The sequence below is a fragment of the Sapajus apella genome, unplaced genomic scaffold (genome assembly GCF_009761245.1).
Source record: "Sapajus apella isolate SASKATOON/1434 unplaced genomic scaffold, GSC_monkey_1.0 scaffold245, whole genome shotgun sequence".
Taxonomy (NCBI): domain Eukaryota; kingdom Metazoa; phylum Chordata; class Mammalia; order Primates; family Cebidae; genus Sapajus; species Sapajus apella.
This window is the reverse complement of record NW_022437185.1, coordinates 475,777-496,239: the sequence shown is the minus strand read 5'-3', so window position 1 is coordinate 496,239 and position 20,463 is coordinate 475,777. Positions and strand designations below refer to the sequence as shown.

Here is a 20,463-nt window from a genome sequence, read left to right as displayed (position 1 = left end):
CGCAAACTCCGGCCAGGAATTCCCTTCGCAGAGGGGGCACGACGGCTAAGCGCGCCAACTCCGGTCCCTGGCTCATCCTGTCGCCAGCTGACCCTCATGACTTTTGTTCTCTTTCTCCTGAGCCATCACTCTTAGTATCTTCTTTTTCATGTATTTTTGAGGCGGAGTCTCACTGTGTTGCCCAGGCTGGACTCAAACTCCTAGGCTCAAGCAATCCTCTTGCCTCAGGCTCCCAAACAGCTGGAGTTAAAGGCACGAGACATTGCACCTGGTTCTACCCTTAAGTTTCTTCAGTGTCTTTCCCTAGCACCTTCAGAAAGAACTGGCTTCTTGACCTCACCTCCGAGGGCCACCTTAACCACCCTTCACTTTGTTTTATAATTCTTTAATTATAAAAATAATACATGCTTATTATGACAAAACAATAACAAGCTATAAGTGTCACCAAAATAAACACTGCAACTAGTGGGAGAGCAGGGGCACGAGCCCGGTGACGAGCAGTGCTGGCACTGTGGCCCTCGCTCCTTTTCACCTCCCCACTTGCACTCCGCTTCCTTCACCTGCTCATACCAACCTCATCTTCAACTCTGATCAAGACCTCCTGCCCCTATTTTAAAAGTTAAAAATACTCCTGATGCAATATTTTAAGTTTCCTCTCACATCTGGAACCATTATTAGCAGTTTCATGTTTCTCTTCATCGACAGAATATTCATAGGAGAATGTATGTACGCATACACTTATGCACTTAGGTGTGTATATGTGTATGTCTGTATGTACACAGACACACACACACACACACACAATTTTTTTTCACCCAAACAGATGGGAATGACCTCAACACCCGGCTCTGCTTCTCAAAGCGCCTGCTCTCATCAGAGTTACACACCCTCATCACGTAAAGGCATGTTGTAAAACTCAGCAAGATCCCTGGCAGTGATGTTTGCAAATAACTGATCACAACCAGTTCCAGACTGTTTCGTTCCTTCACTCCCACTGCTTCACTTGACTAGCCTAAAAAAACAAACAAACAAAAAAAACAAGATCCTATCTCCTCCCTTTCCTCAAAAAATTATCCTTTCTCACCAGGAATCACTTTTAACTCTTCCAGCTAAGTTTTGTAAATCTCCATTTTTTTTTTTTTAAAGACGGAGTTTCGCTCTTGTTCCCCAGGCTGGAGTGCAATGGCGCGATCTCGGCTCACTGCAACCTCCACCTTCCTGGGTTCAAGCAATTCTCCTGCCTCAGCCTCCTAAGTAGCTGGGACTACAGGCATAAGCCACTATACCCAGCTAATTTTTGTATTTTTAGTAGAGACAGGGTTTCTCCATGTTGGCCAGGCTGGTCTTGAACTCCTGACCTCATGATCCCCCCCACCACGGCCTCCCAAAGTGCTGGGATTACAGGTGTGAGCCACCGCACCCGGCCTAAATCTCCATATTTCTAATGTGTTTTTATTGCTGCCTCTTCATTTTCCAGCTTTGAACATTATCTGTGGGACTTGCTGCCATGGCAGGTAAGGATTGAGTGCTTTCACGCCTCGAGCCCCAGTGCATGCTTCCCATCCCAAGTCCTCCCCACACAGGGGTGCTATAACTGGTGTGAGCCCTCCCAGGTATTTCTTCCTCCTCCTCTTCCCCTCCTGCTCAGGGCTGTCTTCTGTTCCAGACCTTTCTTCCTACGCATTCTCACTGGGTGTGCTGATCTACCCCATGGCTTCTGCCTGGGACTCTCAACAGGTTTCCAGCCCCATTTCTGCATCTGATTTTCCCACTGCCTGTTAGACATCCCTACCTAAATGTTTAGAAATTCAAAAATTACAATGGAATTTATTCCCCCACACAGGTTCCTCCTTCTGGCCAGTTTCCTCTCTTCTTTCACAGATTCACCACAACCATCGTTTTTGAAAATTCCCATTGCAACGTCTCTGGGGTGCAGGTGGTTTCTGGTTCCATGGATGAGTTCCGCAGTGATTTCTGAGATTTTGGTGCACCCGTCACCTGAGCAGTGTACACTGTACCCGGTATGTAGTCTTTTCTTCCCATCCCCTCTCAACCTTCCCCTCTGAGTTCGCAAATTTCCTTTCGTCATTCTTGGACCACAACAGTTTTAACAGCTTCTTGCCCTCACTTCTGGGAGCCTCAAGCATGCATGCCGTACACACTAATTCTGCATTTCTGGTGAAACCTGTTTCTTTGGATCCAAATGCAGTGTGAGGCCAGGACAGGTCACTGCTTATCAAGATGATTCCCACCTGGCTCCAGCCTGCACTCCATGGCACACTCGCCATGCCAGCCATCCCAGGCAGTTTTCTTAATGCTAGAAGCATCCTACTACTTCCCTGCCCAAAACCCTCCAATGGCTCTTCTGTCCCCACAGGATAAAGCCCCCACACCAGAAACCAGTGTTCCAGGCCCTTCTCCAGAGCTGGTCTACACTGCTCTCAAGTTAGGCCTCCTGTGTCTCTAAAGCTTGGTAGAGATGGGGTTTCACCACATTAGCCAGGCTGACCTGGATGGGAACTCAGCCTCAGGTGATCCGCCCGCCTCGACCTCCCAAAGTGCTGGGATTACAGGCATGAGCCACTGCGCCTGGCCGAGGATTTTAAGTTAGGAGATAGTAAAGCATGCCTCTCTGCTATTAGAAATTAGGAGTGGGCAAAGTTAATGATGCTGGAGAGAAAGAGACAGACACACGATGGCAAGAGCAGAGGCCAGGAGAAGGTGAGAGGGCCTGAGATCTGGGACACAGAACCCATACGAGGCAGCAGCCCCCAGTGGGCCCAGGGCCACGCCGTCACTCTGGCTGCAGAGCTGGCGGTGTGCAGACACATAGTGGCGTTGGTGGTGGAAAGGACGGCACTGCCCTCTCTCCTGTACTTCACTGGTCTGGCTCAGATAGCAAGCTGAGTGTTTACTGCCTTGCCCAGTGCTATCGAGAGTGTACAACTAGTCAGCCTTGTGCTGGGGTCTCAATGTGGACACTTCATCATTTATAAGCCACTTAACCTCACAGAACCTCAAGGTCCCTGATCCCGAAATGAATTTATTGATGAAGGAAAGGCCTCTTCAATCCTAACAATACATGCTGCTTCCAGGTCCACTGTGAGAACTAAAAGAGATAACAGCCTTAAAGGTGCTGGCACAAAGTGACTGTGAAATAAACGCAACATTAAAGACAAGCACCTCCTCCTGGCCTGAAAATAATAAAGCAAAAATAACTATCAAATAGTACCTAATGTCTCTGATATTATCATTCACTTTCATCTTAACCACACCCGATGAAATGAGTATTAACCCCATTTTACAGATGAGGAAACTAAAATTAAGACCTCATAGGCCGGGTGCAGTGGCTCACGCCTGTAATCCCAGGACTCTGGGAGGCTGAGGCAGGAGAATCATTTGAACCCAGGAGGCAGAGGTTGCGGTGAGCCAAGTTCATGCCATTGCACAGCCTGGGCAACAACAGCGAAAGTCTGTCTCAAAAAAAAAACAAAAAAAAACCCACACAACCACATGGGGAGGAAATGGGAAAGCTGGTCAACTCTGTAATGTCCGGCCTCAAAGGTAACACTTTCATTCCTAACACCGTACATTCTACCTTGTTAGCTTGCGATACAGGCAGTCCACATAGAAAAACCCAAGCGAATGTGAAGTGTTGTTATAAAGAATCAAATGCTATTATGGCAGGTTTGTGTACGTGTGTGCTAACCTCTACTGAAGTCCGTAGTATCTAGCTCAGGGCCTGATAACCTAAACAAGCAGTTTCCTAAACAAACGCTTAGGAAATAGTTGCTGAATGAATCAATCAACCAATATTTGAGGAAACATAAAATAATATTTCCTGCTGGCTTTGTAACCATATGCATGTATTATTCTGATAAAAATGGAAAAACACATCTATGCCCTTTTCCCTGTGTATGCACCGCTGTCATTTCTTCCATAGATGAAAACCAACTTCCTGGCTGCCCCGTTACTTACCCACTTGTTTCTGTGGTTCACGTGGGCACCATTGGTTGCCAGGAAAAGAGCTGCTGCCTCGTTTCCTGCCCCAGCTGCCCGCTGTAGTAAGCAGTTTCCTAGAAGAAAACGGGCATACTGATTCTTCTGTTTGCATCAAAATGCAGTCAAGCTGCACACTGCACAACACCTGTTCTTCCTACCACCTTATGACTGGCAGGCCCACATCAGACAGGAGGTATCACTGAAGGCCACAGAGGTACTCTCTGGATGTAGACACAAAGCCTAGAGAACACCCGGGGCTGGAGCATCCATTCCTCCACGGGGTTCCCACTGGCCACTGCCCAGGACCAAAGATAAGTTCTGTCTCCTTGCTGGGGCTGGAGTACAGCAACGTTTCTCAACAGTGATGCTACTGACATTTTGGAGGGATAAGTTCTTTGCTGTGGGGGTCTGTTCTGCACATTGTGGAGTGTTCAGCAGCATCCTCTGAACTTAGGACAATTCGCAATGTCCACAGATGCTGGCCAGGTGCAGTGCTGCACAACTGTAATCCCAGCACTTTGAAAGGCCGAGGCAGGCAGATCACTCGACGCCAGGAGTTTGAGATCAGCCCAGTCAACATGGTGAAAACCTGTCTCTACTAAAAATTCAAAACATAGCCAGGTGTGGTGGTGCACACCTGTAATCCTAGCTACTTGGAAGGCTGAGGCAAGAGAATCGCTTGAACCCCGGAGGCGGAGGTTGCAGTGAGCCGAGATGGTGCCACTGCACTCCAGCCTGGGCGACAGAGCAAGATTCCGTATCAAAGGAAAAAAAGAAAAAGAAAAGTCTACAGATGTTGACAAGTGTTCTCAGGCAGTATAGACAGGATTCTGCCTGGCTGAAAACCACTGGATGACTATTTTGAAAATATTTTACGTTCCATTAGAAAATGTCCCTTAAATACGTCAGTTTTATTTCTAATGCTTTAAATATGTTTGTTATTGGCTTAGAAATATTTTCCTTAGCACTGTCATTCTTTTCTAAATAAAACCCTAGAAAAGAAAAAAATGATTTTTCTTTTTCTCTCAAAATGGTTTTAGCCCCAGAAGTGTTTCTCAGTCTTTTAAAATCCATTTCCAAAAATGAACAAACTATCTCATGTCAACAGCTATACTATTTGAAATTCCAAATAAACTAAACACCAGGACTAAAAACAAAATAAAGAATTGGGCTAGCCGGGTACAGTGGTTCATGCCTGTAATCCCAAAACTTTGAAAGGTTGAGGTGGGTGGATCACCTGAGGTCAGGAGTTCAAGACCATCCTGGCCAACATGGTGAAACCCCATCTCTACTAAAAATACAAAAAAATTAGCTGGGTGCGGTGGCACACGCCTGTAGTCCCAGCTACTTGGGAGGCTGAGGCAGGAGAATTGCTTGAACCCGGGAGGTGGAGGTTGCAGTGAGCCGAGGTCGCACCACTGCACTCCAGCCTAGCGCCTGGTGACGGAGTGAGACTCTGTCTCAAAAAAAAAAAAAAAAATTAGCCAGGCCTGATGGCACATGCCTGTAGTCTCAGCTGTTAGGGAGGCTGAGGAAGGAGAATCACTTTAACCCAGGAGGCGGACGTGAGCCAAAATAGTGCCACTGCACTCCCGCCTGGGTGACAGCGCGAAACTCGGTCTCAAAACAAACAAAAAGCAATGAGACAAAGTACTACTTTGCTTCCATGCCACTTTCTTCCTTATCTCTCAGAGACAGGGATTCGATTCCTACTTGATAGTTACTCTAATCTAGAGACTCCTAATGTGGGTCCCACGTTCATGTGCGCAGTCATTCCAGTGTAGACAAGACTTAAATTCTATACCTCACAACAGAATAAAGATAACCCGTGACTGCCAAACATCACTCAACTGTTAAAAGCTAGTGGACTGCCAGGCGTGGTGGCTCACGCCTGGAATCCCAGCACTTTGGGAGGCTGAGGCGGGGGATCACCTAGTGATTATTATATTATTTATCTTTAATTATTATATTATTTATCTATATATGTTTAATTATTATATTATTTATCTTTATTTGTTTGTCTTCGACGGAGTCTCACTCTGTCACCCAGGCTGGAGTGCAGTGGTGTGATCTTGGCTCACTGCAACCTCCGTCTCCTGGGTTCAAGTGATTCTCCTGCCTCAGCCTCCTAAGTAGCTGGGATTATAGGTGCCTGCCACCATGCCCAGCTGATATTTGTATTTTTAGTAGAGAGAGGATTTCTCCATGTTGGCCAGGCTGGTCTCAAACTTCTGACTTCAGGTGATCCACCCACCTCAGCCTCCCAAAGTGCTGGGATTACAGGCGTAGGCCACCATGCCTGGCCAAACTTCCTTAGGGAAAGGGCTGTTTCAATATCCATCTTTTTTTTTTTTTGTCAACTCTTTTTGTGGGTGGCACCTACCCATGTTTTATACACTGCTAGCACTCAATACGGAATTACATGGAATCCCTCTCCTTAAAATATCCCTGTATTTTATTCAATCAGGTCAAGGAAATGCATTAAAACCGGTTCTCAAAGTGTAGTCTAATATGGCAAATACTGAAGTTATAATCCACCTAAAGAAAAGCTCTCTGGGGTATAATTTTTAAGTCAGTCAAAAGAATTCTGAGTCCAAATAGTCTGAGAATCCTCGCATTAAATAAATGGAAGTGTTTCAGCTTCAAGCACTTGATGTCTGCTAAATTGTTTGAAGCACAGGACTGTTTTGTTTGTTTGTTTTTTGAGATAGAGTTTCGCTCTTGTTGCCCAGGTTGGAGTGCAATGGCTCAGTCTCAGTTCACCGCAACCTCGGCCTCCCAGGTTCAAGTGACTCTCTGTCTCAGCCTCCCAAGTAGCTGGGATTACAGGTGTGTGCCACCACGCCCGGCTAATTTTATATTTTTAGTAGAGAAGGGGTTTCTCCATGTTGGTCGGCTAGTCTCGAACTCCCAACCTCAGGTGATCCACCAGCCTCGGCCCCCCAAAGTGCTGGGATTACAGGCATGAGCCACCACGCCCGACCGATGCACAGGATTTTTAAAAATTACAACCCAGGGTTTTACTGTATTTAAAATTATGTAAAAAGTAATTATCCTAATAGTATGCCATTCCGTATCTAGATCTGGGGTGAGAGCATTTACGCGCTATCTCCCGGTACCTCCAGATCCCGGCACCGCCCTTTGGGAGGCAGGTGCTTACCTGTCGCCATGTCAGGTGCATCCGTGTGGCTGCCGCGCTGGATGAGTCTGGCTGCAAAGCTGTTTTCATCAAATGAAGTCCCATTTACCACAGGGACATCTTCAAAGGGGTTCACAGACTGGTCAGAAGACACCGTGATATATTGCACGGCAAGCCACAGAGCCGTGCTGCCCTCGTGGTCTTTCAGTTCTAAATCTAGTCTGAAAAGCAGAAGCCAAGTCAACAGCAAATACAATCTTTTTCAGACACTCTATACTGACAGCCTCGTTTTTTCTCTTTATACTTTTTCAATGACAAATTTTTTTTAGCTCCCTTTAACTTTTTAATATATGTAACACTAAAAGATGTTTAAAAAGAATTATTTTTCACTCACAATCCCCCCCTCACAACTGCCTTCTCACTTCTCCAAGTCTCCCTACGTACTGTTTACACTGCAGCAGCTGATTGAACACATATTCGTTCCTGGCCATGATGGACACATGTAAAGGAGTCCTGCAGGATAGAAAGAAGAGGTGTCAGTTCAGGACAGGACCGTCAGGGCAACTCTCTGCAGGGGGAGCCAGAACCCTGGGCAGTCACCACCCACAGGAAATCCCACATTTCTGCAAGTCTCCTAAAACCATGACCGCGCAGCAAAATGTGAAAATGGATCTGCTCATGTTACCACGATTCAGTGGCCAAAACAGACAAGAGTCGGCTAAAGGGAGAGATCCCAAATCCTGCCCCACTCAATACTGTCCCTTACTGAAGGCATATACATGATTTGCTTGAAAACAGCACTTTCTGCCATAGGCGTGAAGATTTTCCCTTATCTATTCTCCATCAATTCTGAAAGGAAACTTTCCCCTATAATTTTCTGTTCTTCTCAAACACACTCAGAGCAGCCAGTGATGAAAGCTGCATTTAACCCTTTTCACTGCTTTTATGTAGCACCCAGGAGCTCTGCAGGAGACCTGCCACTACAGAGGTCAGGGCCCAGGGCTGCATCTACACCGCCCCCCTGCCCCCCTTGCCCCCCCTCAAACACACACTGCAGAGTCAGGGCCCAAGGCTGCATCTACCCGCCACCCCCCCAACACACACACACACACACACACACACACACACACACACACACACACACTGCAGAGTCAGGGCCCAAGGCTGCATCTACCCGCCACACACACACACAAACATACACACACACACAAACATACACTGCAGAGTCAGGGCCCAAGGCTGCATCTACCCGCCACCACACACACACACACACACACACACACACACACACACACACTCTCTCTCTCTCTCTCTCTCTCTCTCTCTCTCTCTCTGCAAGTTTATTGCTGCTGGAGGAAAAAATACAAGAATCAACAGCAGGGAAACGGATACAATTTTTCAGGAAATAAGGTAATGATCACATGATACTGAGGTTTCATGAAGCTACATCTCACATGTGCCTTACCTGTCACACAGATCCATTTTCCTATTCTGACAACCAAACTTTACAAAAAGTGTTTTCTTTTTGAGAGGTTTTTCAAGGGTATAAAATACTGAGTTGTTCTAATGACAAGTGGGTCCCAACTCTGGTCAGTGATCAGTGACTTAACTGTCCTTCACAGCCTCTCACCACTGGCCCAAGACAAGTAGCCTTTTCTTAGACGCTAAACCACACAGAATCCTCAACTAGGTATTTCTGGAAAGGGCAAAGTGAACACAATAAATACTGTCCAATATGGGACAGGCTGCTATGGATGAAGCTGTGCAGATAAAGTGGGAACGCTGACAAGGTGAAATTGGGCTTACTATAGAGAATTTCAAATGATTGGACCTCATAAAAAGAAAATTGATTGTCTGGAGTTAGCGTGCTCCTCTTCTTCAAACTATCCAAGCAACTCTAAGAAATGCTACAAGATTCGCTTGCAGGCACTGGACTAGATGACCACTCTGGCTCCTTTGAACGTGAAGATACAAATTGCTTAAAAGCTGGAAGACTGGCTCACACCTGGAAACCCAGCACTCTGGGAGACCGAGGTGGGCAGACTGCTTGAGCTCAGGAGTTCGAGGCCAGCCTGGACAACATGGCAAAACCCTATCTCCAACAAAATAAAAAAATCAGCCTGGTGGGGTGGCGCGTGTCTGTAGTCCCAGCTACTCAGGAGGCTGAGGTGGGAGGATCACCTGAGCCTGGGAGGTGGAGGCTGCGGTGAGTCAAGATCGAACCACTGTGCTCCAGCCTGGGCAACAGAGTGAGATGCTGATGCAATTAAAAACACACAAACAAACAACAACAACAAACCCTCAAAGACTCCAGTTACCCAGGATGGAAACGTTTTCCCCAGATGCCTCTGGCTTCAGCAGTACCACCACTACCACACATCAGCGTCTGTGACCTTAATACAAACCAGACGGAACGACGCCAAACTCCAGACCAGGAAGTCCCTGCAAGACCGCTGCATGCTACTGGAAGGTCACACCTCCCAAGAACAGTGCTGCGGGCACCATACCTCCCCCAGCTCACCTGCCCTTGCTGTCCTGCATGTTGGGGTTGGCGCCGGCCTGCAGGAGGGCCTCTGCAATCTGCGCCATCTCAGACATCACATCTGCCGAGTGTTTCTTTGAACTGTACAAGGCCACGAGGTGCAGCGGTGTCTCCTGGGCACCCAGTGTAGCAGCGTTAACCAAGGCCCCGTTCTTAATGAGGAAAGTGGCAGCAAAGAGGTCTCCTTGAAAAGACATAACAGAAGAAACAGTAACACACGACAACACTCAAGTAAGGTGCTCTGGCCAGTGCCGCCTCAAGAGGCACCAGCAAGTGACTGCAGACTAAGAATGTGTCTGAGGGAACCTCTGGGGGCATCTGTGAGTGGAAACTCATCCCTGAGATCGTGGAGTTACAGACAAACTCAAAAGGCTTTGCTCAATCTTGGACTACCTGTTATCACTTGTCCTGCCTCCTCACCTCAGCATCTCTTCACTCTTTAAGAATACCACCAGGCTTCTTCTTCAAAGGCTCTTCCAGGCAGCTCTCAAAGAGGGTGGGAAGGATCCTCCTCACACAATCTCTCTGTCTCTCTTCTCCTTTCCTGACCACAGCTTGTAGCCAACTAAGCAACACCTGCCCCCACTCTGCTGTACTTGCATACAGGTTCCTCCTTAGAGTAAACCCATGCCTGTTTTAGTATTAAACAATTTTTCTTTTTAGTTTAGTTTTTTTTCCCCCCAGACAGAGTCTCGCTCTGTTGCCCAGGCTGCAGTGTAGTGGTGCAATCTTAGCTCACTGCAACTTCCACCTCCGGGGTTCAAGCAATGCTCATGTCTCAGCCTCTCGAGTAGCTCGGATTACAGGCATATGCCACCATGCCCGGCTAATTTGTTGTATTTTAGTACAGACAAGGTTTCGCCATGTTGCACATGCTAGTCTCCATCTCCTGAGCTCAAATCACCTGCCTCGGCCTCTCAAAGTGCTAGGATTACAGACGTGAACCACTACCCCCGACCTCTTTTTAGTTTTGTAATCTCATTACATACACATAACTGACTTAACAAGAAGTTTACAATGAAATATTTGGGCAAAGTATCTGTACACATTCCTATTTACAAACATTTCACATGGTAAATAACCTTATTGTGGAAACAAAATTTCTTTCTAAATCCCGCTTGGAGTATTACAGGTAAAAAGAGACTACCTGGAACTATTGACAAATATCAAATTAAGACTGAATAACATCTGAGTGCTTTGGAAGGCCGAGGCAGAAGGATAACTTGAGCCCAAGAGTTCAAGACCAGCCTGGCAACATTGGGAAACCCCATCTCTACAAAACAACTTAGCAAGGAATGGCGGCACATACCTGTGGTTCCAGTTACTCAGGAGGCTGAGGTGAGAGGACCGTTTGAGCCCCCGAGTCCGAGACTGCAGTGGGCTCTGAGTGTGCCACTGCACTCTAGCCTGGGTGACAGAGAGAGATCCTGACTCAAAAATCCATTCTTCTTCTTTTTTGAGACAAAGTCTCACCCCCATCACCCAGGCTGGTGTGTGCTGGCACGATCACGGCTCACTGCAGCCTCGACTTCTTAGGCTCAGGGGATTCTCCTACCTCAGCCTCCTGAGTAGCTGAGACTACAGGCACGTACATCACCATGTTTGGCTTATTTTTTTATATTTTGAGTAAAGACAGGGTTTCACCATGTTGCCCAGGCTGGTCTCCAAACCCTGGGCTCAAAAGATCCATCCACCTGTCTCAGGCTCCCAAAGTGCTGGGATTACAGGCATAAGCCACTGCACCTGGCCAAAATCCATTAATTTTAATAGCTTGATTTACCGTCTTTGACTATTTATGCTCCGTAGGAGGGAATAAAAGTACTTTGACATGTTAATAAAAGGTCAAGAATTAAGTTTAAGATATTTAAGGTATACATCTGTGACAATACTTTGTCAGACACTTGCATAGAGAAACAGGACTCTAGACTGGTTGTACAAATACACGGGTCAGACTCAGAAGTAACCCATCTGACAAGTGGCCATTTAATGTTAAAAATACTTGTGAAATTCTTCATAAAGATAAAAAAGAAAAGAAAAGAAAAAAAAAAAACACTTGTGAAAAACCAGTTAAAGTATACTTGTCAACTTGGAGAATGACAAAGACTAAACAATTAAATTTAAGATTACTTAAAGTTCAATCTTACTTGGATTTATATTTAAAATTTAAAACATACAAACACACTACGTATATATAAATTTTATGCTTCTTAAGAAAACAAGGCATCATTATGATAGCAAAGCATCATAATATACGGAACAGAAACCTGTTAAAAAGGTTTGGGGCATTACACCTCACTGGGTGACAGCAATTGCTCTCAGTGGCCACCAGGTGGCACCAATGAGCTCATACCGGGAAAGTTGGGTTTGGGGAGTTTTGTTTTTGTTTTGAGACAGGCTCTCTGTCACCCAGGCTGAAGTACAGTGGTATCATCATGGCTCACTGCGGCCTCGACCTCTGGGGCTCAGGTGATCCTCCCACCTCAACCTCCCGAGTAGCTGGGACTACACAACACACCCAGCTAATTTTTGTGTTTTTGGAAGAGATGGGTTTTGCCACGTTGCCCAAACTGGTCTTGAACTCCTGGGCTCAAGCAATCTGCCCACCTCAGCCTCCCAAAGTGTTGGGATTACAGGCGTGAGCCATGGCCCCTAGTCTGGAAAGTCTTTCAAGGGGTGCAGTTAAACATCTTCCAAGTCAAACTCATCTGCAACCTGAAATCCGCACATGAAACTTTGATGGCTGAAATGTGAGTTGACCCAAGAGCTGGGATTCAGAGGCACTTTCCGCAGATGCGGTCTCCATCTCCCCAAGGGCTACACGGTGAATTTCTTGCAAATCACATCCTTCTTCAGCTGGATGATCCCCAAAATGCAGAACAATGTCGCAGAGTTTGATTTGCTGGTCCCATGAAAGTTGACTACATGCCTTAAATGTGTGGGTGGTCTTGGGATGAACGGTGGATTGTTGAAGGTGCCTTAGCACGTCTTTCTTTTATGGATCACAGGCAATGGTGTTCTTTCCATAGTCCATCTGCTTTTGTCTTTGCATCAAGACACTTTGATTGGTTCCTAATTGTTAGAATTGTGGGTGCAGACTCCTTTGAATCACAACTTCGAGACAAGGATTTTCTCTCTTCCAAAATTTTCTCTTTACATCTTATGATATCATTTCATCTCCTTCAACTACACATCTACAGTCTGAACACCTAAAATGGGGTTTCAGGAGTGGTAAAGCTCTCTCAATTCTGTTGACCGTATTCCTGTACGCATTTTCATTTGAGTATTCAGGTGTCATCTGGTTCTCAGTGGGTATGAAATTAGAAAATCATTTGCTTTTGTTTTGGTTTCTGGTTTTTTGAGATAGGGTCTGGCTCTGCTGCTCAAGTTGGAGTGCAGTAGTGTAATCACGGCTTACTGCAGCCTCAGCCGCCCAGCCTCAAGCAGTCCTCCTGCCTCAGCCTCCCAAGTAGCTAGGAGTACAGGTGTATGCCACTCTGCCTGGCTCATTTAAAAATTTTTTTGTAGGTATAAGGTTTCACTATGTTGCCTAGGCTGGACTCGAACTCCTGGCCTCAAGTGATCCTCCCACCTTGGCCACCTGAACTACTGGGATTACAGGCATGAGCCACCGCACCCAGGCTGTCTGTTTTTCAACACTTCCCATCTGCTCTATGCTTTCTTCCAAGGGATCATCTTGCTAGAGAATGTGGGCTCTGGCACTGGGGCAGCCGGGAGGCCTCAGATGCTGACTCGCTGCTCAGATGCTGGATTGGCTCGTGTCTGTTTTTTTTTGTTTTTTTGTTTTTTTTGTATTCACACTGTCTTATACAAAACAGACCCTGGGGAAATATTTGGGAAGCAAATGGATTGACTGGTTGGGGCTGTTAGGTTCTAGTTATCAGAAAGGCTCGAATTTGAATTAATTGTGACTTCAGATAACTTCACAATTTTCCAATCAGTCCCTTCTCTTGAAATATTTTCATTCTTCTGCTCCTGTTCTGGGTGGGGCAGGGATGCAGAAGGGTGCAATCTTTACCAGTATCAGGTGCAAAGGGCTAAAGCTCAGATTTCTTTATAGTAGAGAGGCAGTAAAGCACTACAGGTAACATGTACACTGGGGGCTAGGCTAGGTCAGGCCTTTGCTATCCATTTATACAGGTACACATTGGGCCCTACTCTGTATCATGAACAAACTCCACGTGGATTTGGTATAGGAGAAAATACATAAAGACAACAATACATTAGCAATAAAACAAAATATCCTAGAGACAGCCACTAACATTCTGGGAATAGAAAGAAACTTTAGAACTATTGTGACAAAGAGCCTCAATGAAAAGTCCAAAATATGAGAAACTCGGGGGAGAAGGGATAACGTAGTTTCATTATTTTTAAGCTTAAAATATATTCCAAACCAAGACACAAATATATAGTGGCTGGGTACAGTGGCTCCTGACTGTAATCCCAGTAGTTTGGGAGGCCAATGCAGGTGGATCACTTGAGGCCAGGTGTTGCAGACCAGCCTGACCAACATGGCAAACCCAATCTCTACAAAAATACAAAAATTAGCCAAGCGTAGTGGCACACACCTGTAGTCCCAGCTACTAGGGAGGCTGAGGCATGAGAATCACTTGAACTCGGGAGGTGGAGGTTGCAGTGAGCTGAAATTGGACCACTGCACTGCAGCCTGGGCGACAGAGCAAGGCTCTGTCTCAAAAAAAAAAAAAAAAGGAGACAGAGAGAGAGAAATATACAGTAAAGCTGAAACAAGATAGGTTAATGAGAAATGTATAATACACCATACATAAAGAAGATAAACTGGGCAATACCGCACAGGTATATGAAAAGCTATGAATGGCTGGATTCAGATGGAAGGCATGATAAAAAGAATTTTATATCTTAAACCCGTAAGTCCTCTTAGAAGAATTATAGATTTCGGATCAGATTTACTTTATTAATAAGATCCAAATATAAAGTTCTTTTTACCTATAATCATACACACATATACATAAATATATGCACCCCACATAAAGAAGCTATTAGAAATTACTAGAAACAGAAAATTAATAAAGCTTTACATTAAAAGAAAGTCAGCCCACAGGGTACACAAAGGAAGGGAAAAAGATAACTGATGTCAGAAGAGCAGAACAAAAGGAGGAACAGAAAATGCCAAAGGCACCATTTACGAGGTTTCTGTCCATAAGAAAGCGGGTAATACAGTTCAGATGTTTTGATTTCAAATCATCAAAAACAGTTCCAATAAAAACTGATGCTTCAAAGTTTCAGTTACTTCATCACCTCATTCACTGACACTCGCGGGTAAATGAGGCACAACTACCGTAAGCTGTCCACATAAAAATATTCTTAACAGGAAAGTCCACACTAAAACAATCCATATACAGTATTTCTCTGGATGCGGCTTCTGGACAGCTCTCTTCAGACAGTAGCCTTCATTATTCCACTCATACAAACCACATTTCATGCTGCTCCAGTTGGTGGCATCATTTTCAAATTTACTAAAAATAATTAACAGGCGCATACTCAAGAACCCCACTGACTGATGCTGGTTATTAAGGTAAAAAAGTTCAGGAAGAGCTGTTTGTATCAAGTGAAGGCTCACCTTCTTGCTGAGATCCGGCTGCTCGAAGGAGATGACCCCTCAGCCATACCTGGGCCTCCTGGGGGCTCCCTCAGAGACACTGCCTGCCTGTTCCCTTCTTCAGACAAAATGACTGGTTTACGTGGTTATCAGGATGATCACTGACTATTCTGTTTACAGATTCTAATGTGTGCTCAGAACTAAACCTAAATCCCATATATTACAGACTTGCACTCTTAACAGTGAAAGTGAAAAAAAATCCTACAGGAGCTGAATCTGGTGGTGTTCCGATGCAGGGTCAAGGTATGAACTGCAGGGCCGACCCTACCTGTCACCTGGTTATTACTACTGGGTGTACCGACACCCCCGTCTCGCATTCTCTGAACAAACAAATAAAGCCTTAGTGATTCCCACTTTATGGATAAGACTCAGAATGTGACTTACCGAAGGTCACAGAGTCAACAGATCAGTTAAGATTCAAACCTTGGTACATACAAGCTTCACAGCCAGTGCTCTGTCCACCGCAACATGCTACACTCTCTAAAGTTAGCAAAATCAACTTCATTATACCCACACTGTAACACACATATTTGCAGGCAATTAATAAACTCAGAGTGGAAGATTAAATCATCTGAAAATAAACATCAAAAATGGATCACTAATTCTTGGCAATTCTTGTAAGTAAGCAATCACCAAAAAATTTAATAACTCAAAAATGTTTTATCATGAAACAAGAATTGTCTCTCTGAGAGGAAAGAAACAAAATTCTCAGATTCTTTTTTTAAAGTAATGGGGTATTTGTTTCCAAGATAAACATCTCAGACACTAAACAGTGTGGGAAAGAATCAGGCCCTCCCTGGTGAGATTTCCCCACTGAACGCATACTCAGTGCTAAGCACCCACTGGCTTTGCACAGCACAGAATGGTGCTTGGGAAAAACGCATCTGGTCTTGACATTGACAGACTCCAAGGATTTCCTACCCAGTGATGAGCAAAATTTTCCTCTCTACCAGCCAGCAAGCTCAGCACTCCAACACATGGCTAACAAGGATATTTGTGTTAAAACCTTTGCCCAAAAAAGGACAAAGCTGGCACAGGACCACATCTTGATGGAACTACATTCTATCAACTAGGAGCCATTTGTGAATGGCAAAATGCGGTATAGACGAGAATGGAGTAACAACGCATCACCGAACGGGGAAAACATAGATGATTAAGATGGAGTGAAACGACTATATTCTCTCTTTGATGTCTACATGTAAGTAACAAAAAAGCGGACATGGCAATGTACTCCAATCAAGTCAACCACCCCACCACAAAATTAACGCTTCAACACTTTTGAAAGCTTTCATTCGTTACTGGAACTCTACCTCTGTACAGATTTCACTGGGTCAAAAATGACCACTGCAAAGCAACATCAGCCGGGATTCATTTGGGACTTAGGCATTAGTAAGACCATGGAAAAAACTAAACAAAAAACTAGTATTGTTTCTTCCTTTGAGAAGTTAATTCATTAGGATTAAAATGTTTTGTTCTCCAGTTTATCCTTTCTAGATTCTTCCAACTACCAACAATGTATTCAAAATATAGCTACAATTCCAAATAACTTTGCTAGAACAAAATGAAACTTTTATCAATTTATCTTAAGAGAGGTAGAATATATTTAAACATTGATGGTTTTGATACTATCCTTGTATCTGTGGTAGGATAGAAAAGCAAAACCTTCCTAGCACAATTCCTGGAGAAAGTAACCCACTGAGCAAGCAAATATATCAGGTGCTTACAAGTAAAAGGTACTTCCTCACACACAGGACCATCTTTAGAGCCTTTCTTCCGGAGCCTTGTTGGCACCATGAACGGCCAAACAAACAAGGCCTAGGGAACAGCCATGATCAAATTCTAAATCACGCAGCCTGTGAGTATAGACTAGAGAAGGCTTCGAGAATTTTTGAAACAAGTTCAGAAAGTCTTTAAAAATTACTTGGATAAAAATAAAATTGCCTGCAGAGAAAAACATGAAATCCACCTGTTCCCACCTCTTTGGATTCCTTTGTGTAGCAAGCTCCAGCCATGCTTGTCCACCATGTCCACATCAGCTTTGTGGCTAACCAGCGTGGTGGCAATACTCTCCAGTCGTCGCGAAAGGGCTAGATCTAATGCCAGATCTCCATTATGATCCGCCTCATTCAGCTTCCCAGGGAGCTACACAAACAAGTTTGTAAATTAGCGTCCAGTGAGTAGAGAAGAGGACCCATTTTAATTTCTCCCACCTTGACCCTTAAATATCGTCTCCTCTACAAAAGTCCAATTTAAGTGGTCTGACACTACTTACTCTCCAAATTCAACTTCGTCACAAACTTCTATCAGGCTTCCTCAGGGCACATATTTTCAGGGAGGACAGAATTAGTGGGGACCAGACAGCAAACATAAACAACGTGGGAGACAATGTAAGAATCACAGGGAAAATGTGGACAGAGTGCCATGGGGCACGACTGCCAGGGCAGAGGTTCGGAGGGCTTCTTGGTAAAGAGCTCATGTTTTCATGAAAGGCGGTGGCTTTCCTACTTCATTCTTCCCAGCAGTTCAATGTCTCCTAATACACTGACACCCAGGATAAAACATACCTCGTTCCCATCTGTCAAGAGCCACTACATTTTGTTTAAGGTAATGTAGAAGGCAGAATTATAGCCCCCCAAAGATGTACATGTCCTAATCCCTAGAACCTGTAAACATGTCACATGACATGGCAAAAGGCGTGCTGAAGATGTGATGAAGGTGAAGGACCTTGAGATGGTGAGGGCACCCCAGGTCATCCAGGAGGGCCCAATATAACTCATCACACAAGCTCTTACAAGTGAAAATGGGAACCGGAAGAGTAAGTCCGAGAGATGTGACATGAGAGGGACCTGACCCACCACTGCTGGCTTTTAAGACAAAAGCCAGGGCTATGAGCTAAGGAATGTGTGGTGGCCTCTAGAAGGTGGGAATGGCCCTCAGCTGATAGCTGGCAAGAAAACAGGGACCTCGATCCTGTAACTGCAAGAATCTGAATTCTGCCAAAAACCCAAATGAGCAGGAATTGGATTCTCCTCTAGAGTCTCTGGAAAGAAGCACAGCCTGCTGACACCTTGATTTTAGGCCAGTGACTCCTGTCCTAGACTTCCAACCTATGAAACTGTCAGGCAATACATTTGTGTTGTTTTACCCATTAAGTTGATGGTAATTTATTATAGCAGCAAAAGCAAACTAATACAGATTTTGCACCTGGAAGTTAAGAAGTATTGTTACCAAAAAAACAAACAAACAAACAAAAAAACTACCTAAAAGCATGTGAGAGGTTTTTAAATTGGGCAATGGGCTAAGGCTGGAAGGATTTTAAGGAACACTTTAGAAAAGCTCAGCTTGCCTTGAACAAACTATTTAGTAGAAATCCGTACATTAAAGACTGCGCCAGGGATGGCTCCAATGGAAGTGAGGAGTACCACGGAAAAAATAAGTGCATTACAGCTTTGGGAAATGAAAAACGGAAAAGGCAGCTACAGTACCTGGGAATCCATTTCAATCAGATAAAGGAAGACCACATCTTCTCTCTCCACTTTGATAGCTTTATGTAGCGGGTACTCTGTCTTGGATTTGATCATTTTGTATAACAACTGAGCACTCATGCTACTGAAATCCTCCTTTCTCAAGTCATCCTAAGAATTCATAATATAGTAAAAAGCAGAACAGATACAAAACAATAAAAACAACTCCCATTAGTAAGCCCTTAAAATGCAGCAGTCGGGCTCTACGGTAATTTAAGAGCTTAACATTTCCCAACTCATTTATTTCTCCCCAAAACCCAATGAGGTAAGTACTTGATCATCCCCACTTTACAGATGAAAAAAGTAAAGCATAAGGAGATTAGATAACTTGCTCAAGTTCAGACAGTCCTAAATGGCTAGGGAACCAGAAGGCCTGTGTTCCGTGCCTCACTCTTTACCCTAGCACTACTGGGTCTCCCAGTGAGATGGAAAAGCACAAGCCATGCTTACCTCTAACAGAAATGCACCCCAAGGGAGCCTCCACATGAGAGCAAGGAGTCTGCCTCCCACCCCCACAAAGATGGCAGTTACAAAGTCAATTAGAAGTTCACCAACAGGTCACTCCACTGGGTCATAGCTGGTCCCTATTATTGCAGCTCTCTATATTTCTACCTATGTTAACTGAAAGCTTTCCAATCCTGTTTCAATTCCTTAAAATCCAGTGCTTTTCTACCTTGGTTATGAGAAGGAAAAGGAAAGAAAAATTAAAAAAAAAAAAATCCAGTGCTTTTAGCCACCTTTTCTGAAACTAAGCTTTTCCCACAATGTTGCTGAATACCAAACAATTCGCAGAAAATAATTTGCAAAAGGTAGGACTAGCCCCGATTTCTTAAAACTGCTAACAACAACAACAAAAAAATGTAAACACTGTTCTTTATGATGAAAACAACCTAGGAAAGACAAATCTAAATTTAAAGATGCTCTCCACCTGATGTAGAGAGCAAGGGCAAGCTCTGAGACTGTGTGCTGAGTACTGCAGAGCCCGCTGGCCGCAGAGCCACACCCTATTCCTGCAGCTCAGCTGCAGCTTCCACAGATGGAGGGTGAAGGCAGGCGATGCTTCCAAGCCTGTTTCTGAACCTGAGCTATCTTTTTTTGGGGGTGGAGACAGGGTCTCACTCTGTCACCCAGGCTGGGGTGCAGTGGTATGATCTCGGCTCACTGCAACCTCCACCTCCCAGGTTTAAGCAATTCTCACGCCTCTGCCTCCCGAGTAGCTGGGATTAAAAAGCATGCACCACTGAGCCTGGCTGATTTTTGTATTTTTAGTAGAGACGGGCTTTCACCATGTTGGCCAGGCTGGTCTTGAACTCCTGACTTCAAGTGGTCTGCCTGCCTCGTCCTCCCAAAGTGCTGGAATCGCAGGCATAAGCCACCGTGCGCCCGACCTGAGCTATCTTTTGTCCTTCCACTCTGAAATCACAGAACTACCAGAATTTCAGAGCAGAAGAGTCTCACAGATCATCTAATCAAACAACTTATTCTTCAACTGTGTAACAAGAGAAAACTAGGTGCCAGAGAGGTACCTTCCCATGGAGCTATGTCCCAGGCCTCGGTCCCCTGACTGCGGTGCCAGAGAGCTACCTTCCCATGGAGCTAC

At 44.9% G+C, this 20,463-nt stretch overlaps 1 protein-coding gene across 1 annotated transcript in view; it reads right to left on the bottom strand.

Moving 5' to 3' along the window:
- The window catches only part of ANKFY1 (ankyrin repeat and FYVE domain containing 1), a 68,644-nt gene that overhangs the window by 6,391 nt on the left and 41,790 nt on the right, over positions 1–20,463 (bottom strand). The window contains exons 6-11 of the mRNA XM_032271695.1: positions 18,825–18,974; positions 17,316–17,481; positions 9,663–9,867; positions 7,586–7,654; positions 7,163–7,362; positions 3,979–4,076 (exon numbers count right to left, since the gene is read on the bottom strand). Of these exons, the coding sequence (XP_032127586.1) occupies positions 3,979–4,076; positions 7,163–7,362; positions 7,586–7,654; positions 9,663–9,867; positions 17,316–17,481; positions 18,825–18,974 (888 nt within the window). The remainder of the gene's footprint in view (positions 1–3,978; positions 4,077–7,162; positions 7,363–7,585; positions 7,655–9,662; positions 9,868–17,315; positions 17,482–18,824; positions 18,975–20,463) is intronic.